The sequence below is a fragment of the Mastomys coucha genome, unplaced genomic scaffold (genome assembly GCF_008632895.1).
Source record: "Mastomys coucha isolate ucsf_1 unplaced genomic scaffold, UCSF_Mcou_1 pScaffold15, whole genome shotgun sequence".
Lineage (NCBI taxonomy): Eukaryota > Metazoa > Chordata > Mammalia > Rodentia > Muridae > Mastomys > Mastomys coucha.
This window is the reverse complement of record NW_022196897.1, coordinates 112,005,463-112,009,737: the sequence shown is the minus strand read 5'-3', so window position 1 is coordinate 112,009,737 and position 4,275 is coordinate 112,005,463. Positions and strand designations below refer to the sequence as shown.

Here is a 4,275-nt window from a genome sequence, read left to right as displayed (position 1 = left end):
AGTTCCGTCACAAGAGTGATAATCAAGTGAATAACCGGCAGTCTGAGGTGCTCATTAATAGCAAGTAAGAAATCTGCTCTTTGGGCTTCCTCCTTCCTTCCTTCCTTCTTTCCTTCCTTCCTTCTTTCCTTCCTTCCTTCCTTCCTTCCTTCCTTCCTTCCTTCCTTCCTTCCTTCTTTCCTTCCTTCCTTCTTTCCTTTCCTCCTTGCTTTTTTTCTTTTAAAGATTTATTTATTTATTATATATACAGTGTTATTCCTGCATATATGCCTCCAGGCCATAAGATCCCATTATAGATGGTTGTGAGCCACCATGTGGTTGCTGGGAATTGAACTCAGGACTTCTGGAAGAGCAGCCAGTGCTCTTAACCTCTGAGTCATCTCTCTAGCCCTCTTTGGGCTTTTTGAATGATTGGTGGCTTTCTATTTTAATTAAATGAGCATTTCTGTCCTTTAACTTATTGGAAATTGAAGTTTAGCTTGATCATCGTTTTATGAGTCTTTTTCACAGTTAGCAAATTCTTTGGGAGTTTCTTTTGTGGAACACAGACACGTACTGGGTATTGTAGTACCAAGTAAGTAGCAACGATAGGATTTTATATGCCTCCCATAGTTGAATTAGAACACATTATCCACAGTAACATGAATTTCCCTCCTACTTAATTTCATGCATTGATAAATACCACCCAGGGAAGCAGTACTAACATCAGCAGTGATTTCAGACATGAGTATGTTCACCCAAAGAACAGGGAAAGTACTAGAGAATTGGGAAGGGAAACTTCAAGATCCCTTCCAATGTTTCTTTTTATCTTACTTATTTTATGTATAGACCACTTCCCATATCTTTTAAGTTTTTAATGATTTTCTTAGCTTATGCAGTAATAGGCTTCTGTATTTTTCAGACATGTTTCATTTGTGTGATTCTCCATCTTCCCTGTCCCCTTCCCATTGTACTCTCTTACCTTCAGCTTCCTTGCGTTCCAAATGTTCTACTGCCTTCCCCAACATCCTCTTTTAAAGCTTCTCTATTTTTCCTGCCTCGCGGGCTCCTTTCTCATTTTGTGGGCTCTACTCCAATTTACTCCCATCTGGACACACACATTTAACAGTTAGAGGCTAGGATCCACATATGAGGGAGAATATACAGATTTGTCTTAGCCATTGAGCCTGGGTAACTAGAATGTCCCACTGAGAGGTGGCTCAGTGACATTTGCTCTTGAAAATGAGTTCCCAGAACTCACAACTGCTTTTAACTTCAGCTCTAAGGGGATCAAATGCCTCTGACCTCCGAGGATACCTGCATTCATGTGCACACAACATAATTAAGAATAACAAAATAAGCCAAGTCGTGGTGGCGCACACCTTTAATCCCAGCACTTGGGAGGCAGAGGCAGGTGGATTTCTGAGTTTGAGGCCAGCCTGGTCTACAGAGTGAGTTCCAGGACAGCCAGGGTTATATGGAGAAACCCTGTCTCAAAAAACCAAAACCAAAACCAAACCAAACCAAACCAAAACCAAAATAATTATTAAAAAGACTATGTTCAGGGCTGGAAAAATGGCTCAGTGGCCAAGAGCACTTGTTATTGCAGAGAACTTAAGGTTCAAGTCCCAGTTAATTCCAAGGGATCCAGTGTCTTCTGCATGTACCAGGCACACACATATGTGTACAGACATACATATGCACAGAGCAAAACACTCTGACACACAGAATAAAATGAATATTGAAAAAAAACCAAAGAAAATTGTTTCTATTTCCAACCTTTTGCCTGCAAATTACATAATTCTATTTTTCTTCTAGGCTACATGAAGTTCCATGTGTATACGTAACCTGTCTTAGTTAGGGTTTTCATTGCTGGGAAGAAACACCATGACCAAGGCAACTCCCATAAAAGACAACATTTAATTGGGGTTGGCTTACACTTTCAGAGGTTCAGTATATTATCATCATGGCGGGAAGCATGGCAGCGTGTGGGCAGACACAGTGCTGGAGTTGCTGAGAGTTCCGTATCTTGATCCAGGGACAGCCAGGAGTCGGTCTGTGGCAGGCAGCCAGAAGAAGGCTCTCTCCTGCACTGGGCAGAGCTTGATCACTCCTTCAAAGTGCGCCTACACAGTGACACACTTCCCCCATAAGAGAACACTTATTCCAACAAGGCCACACTCCTATAGTACCACTTCTCATGGGTCGAGCACATTCAAAGCACCACAGTACCCCATTGTCATGGTTCATTGATCTGTTAATATATCGAGTGATTTCATGTCTTAGCTATTGTGAATTTAGCAGTATTAAGCATGCTTGTTAAGATATCTCTGTGGTAGCACACAGAGACCTTGGGTATACACCTGAGTGTAACAGTGAGGTCCTATGAAAGTTCTATTTTCAGTCTTTTGCAAAGCCCCAACATGTTTTCCACAGTGAGTACACCAGTTCACACTCTTAACTACAGTGAGTGAGAGTTCCCAAAACATACAACCTCATTAGCATCTGTCATCTATTTTTTTCCATGATGGCCATTCTGACTGGGGTGAGATGGAATCTCAAGGTAGTTTAATTTTGCTTTATTCTGATGGCTAGAGATTTGATACACTTTTAAAAGTGTCTCCTGGCTGTTTTCATTCTTCTTTTAAAAAGCATTTCTTCAGATCAGTGGCCCATTTATTGATTGGCAGGATTTTTGCATTGAATTTATGCAATTATTCAAACATTCATGCTACTTACCCCCTTTCTGAGGCACGGATCATAAGGATCCCCTCATTCTGTAGGCCTTCTGCTTGTTCTGTTGGAAGTTACTTCTGTTTTACAGGGAATTTTTAATTTCATGATTTCTATTTGTCAGTTCTGGTGGCTGTTTCCTGTGCTATTGGCGTTCTATTCAGAAATTTGTTGCTTATATCTGTGTTTCTAAATGTTTCCTCTGTGGTTTGCTCTAGTGGTTTCAGTGTTCTTGGCTTTAAGCTATTTAAGAATACAATAAATATTGAAAAAAAAAAAAAACAAAGAAAATGCTTTCCATTTCCAACCATTTTCCTGCAAATGTAATTTTTCTTCTGGGCTAAATGAAATTCCATTGTGCATATGGACCCCATTGTCATGGCTCATTGATCCAATTTGAAATGATCATTTTTGTGCATGGTGAAACATATGGTTCTCTTTTTGTTCTTCTTCAGGTGGATATCCAGTTTGGACAACATTATTAAAAGGCTGTCTTTTTTCCCAGTGAATGTTTTTGATTCCTTTGTCAAGAATGAAGTCAGCATAGCTGCGTGGGTTATCTATGGGTCTCTTATTATGCTCCATTAGTTTACACAGCTGTATTTATGCTGCTACCACCACACTGTCCTTATCACAATGGATCTGTAGTATAGTTTGAGGTCAAGTAATGTAATGCCTCTGGGTGTGCTCTTTTTTTTTTTTTCTAGATCTCTGAAGAATGTTACTGGGACATTGTTGGATCAGTAGATTCTTTTTGATAGGATAGTTACTTTCCCAGTACAAATCTTGAAAATCCAAGAATATGAAAGTCTTTCCATTGTCTAGTGTCTTCTACAATTTTATCTGTCAGTGTCTTAAAGTTTATCTTTGGCTTTATCCCTGTATACTTTTGAGTTATCATGAATGGATATTTTTCCTGATATCTTTTTTCAGAAAATCTGTTGTTAGTGCATATAAAAACTATTAATTATTATATATTGACCTTGTATCCTGCTACTTTCCTGAAATTATTTATCAGCTTCAAGAGTTCTTTGATGGAGTTCATTGGAGTCTTAAGTATAGAATTATATTGTCTCTAGAAGGGATAATTTAATTTCTTCTTTTTCAATTTTTCTCCCTTTATATTTTTTCTTGCCTTAGTACAGTACACCTACCTGCGTTGAATAAAACTGGGAAGAAAGAGCACCCTTGTCTGGGCGAGGGCTTGAAGGAATTGGTGGGAATGCTGGCCAGAGGCTTGCCATTGTAGTCTTCAGTGTGTTGAGCTGTCTTCTGCCTACTTTTGGTTTCATCAGAGCTTGTTTTTTCCCCTCCTCCCTGTAGCCCTGGCTGTCCTGGAACTTGCTTTGTAGACCAGGCTGACCTTGAACTAAGGCTGCCTCTGCCTCCTGAGTGCTGGGATTAAAGGCATGCCCCACCACTGCTCTGCAGTCATCAGAGATTTTTATCAGGAAGGTTGTTGAACTTTGATAGTGCTTTTACTGCGTCTGTGTCTGTGGAGAAGATCACATAGTTTCTGTCTTAAGTCTGTTAATGTGGCACATTACATTTTTTTTTTTTTTT

At 39.6% G+C, this 4,275-nt stretch overlaps 1 protein-coding gene across 4 annotated transcripts in view; it reads left to right on the top strand.

Moving 5' to 3' along the window:
• Atp8b4 (ATPase phospholipid transporting 8B4 (putative)) overlaps positions 1-4,275 on the top strand; it is a 167,096-nt gene that overhangs the window by 40,985 nt on the left and 121,836 nt on the right. For all 4 annotated transcript variants that reach the window (XM_031371777.1, XM_031371776.1, XM_031371778.1 and 1 more), the window contains exon 6: positions 3-64. In XM_031371777.1, the coding sequence (XP_031227637.1) occupies positions 3-64 (62 nt within the window). The remainder of the gene's footprint in view (positions 1-2; positions 65-4,275) is intronic.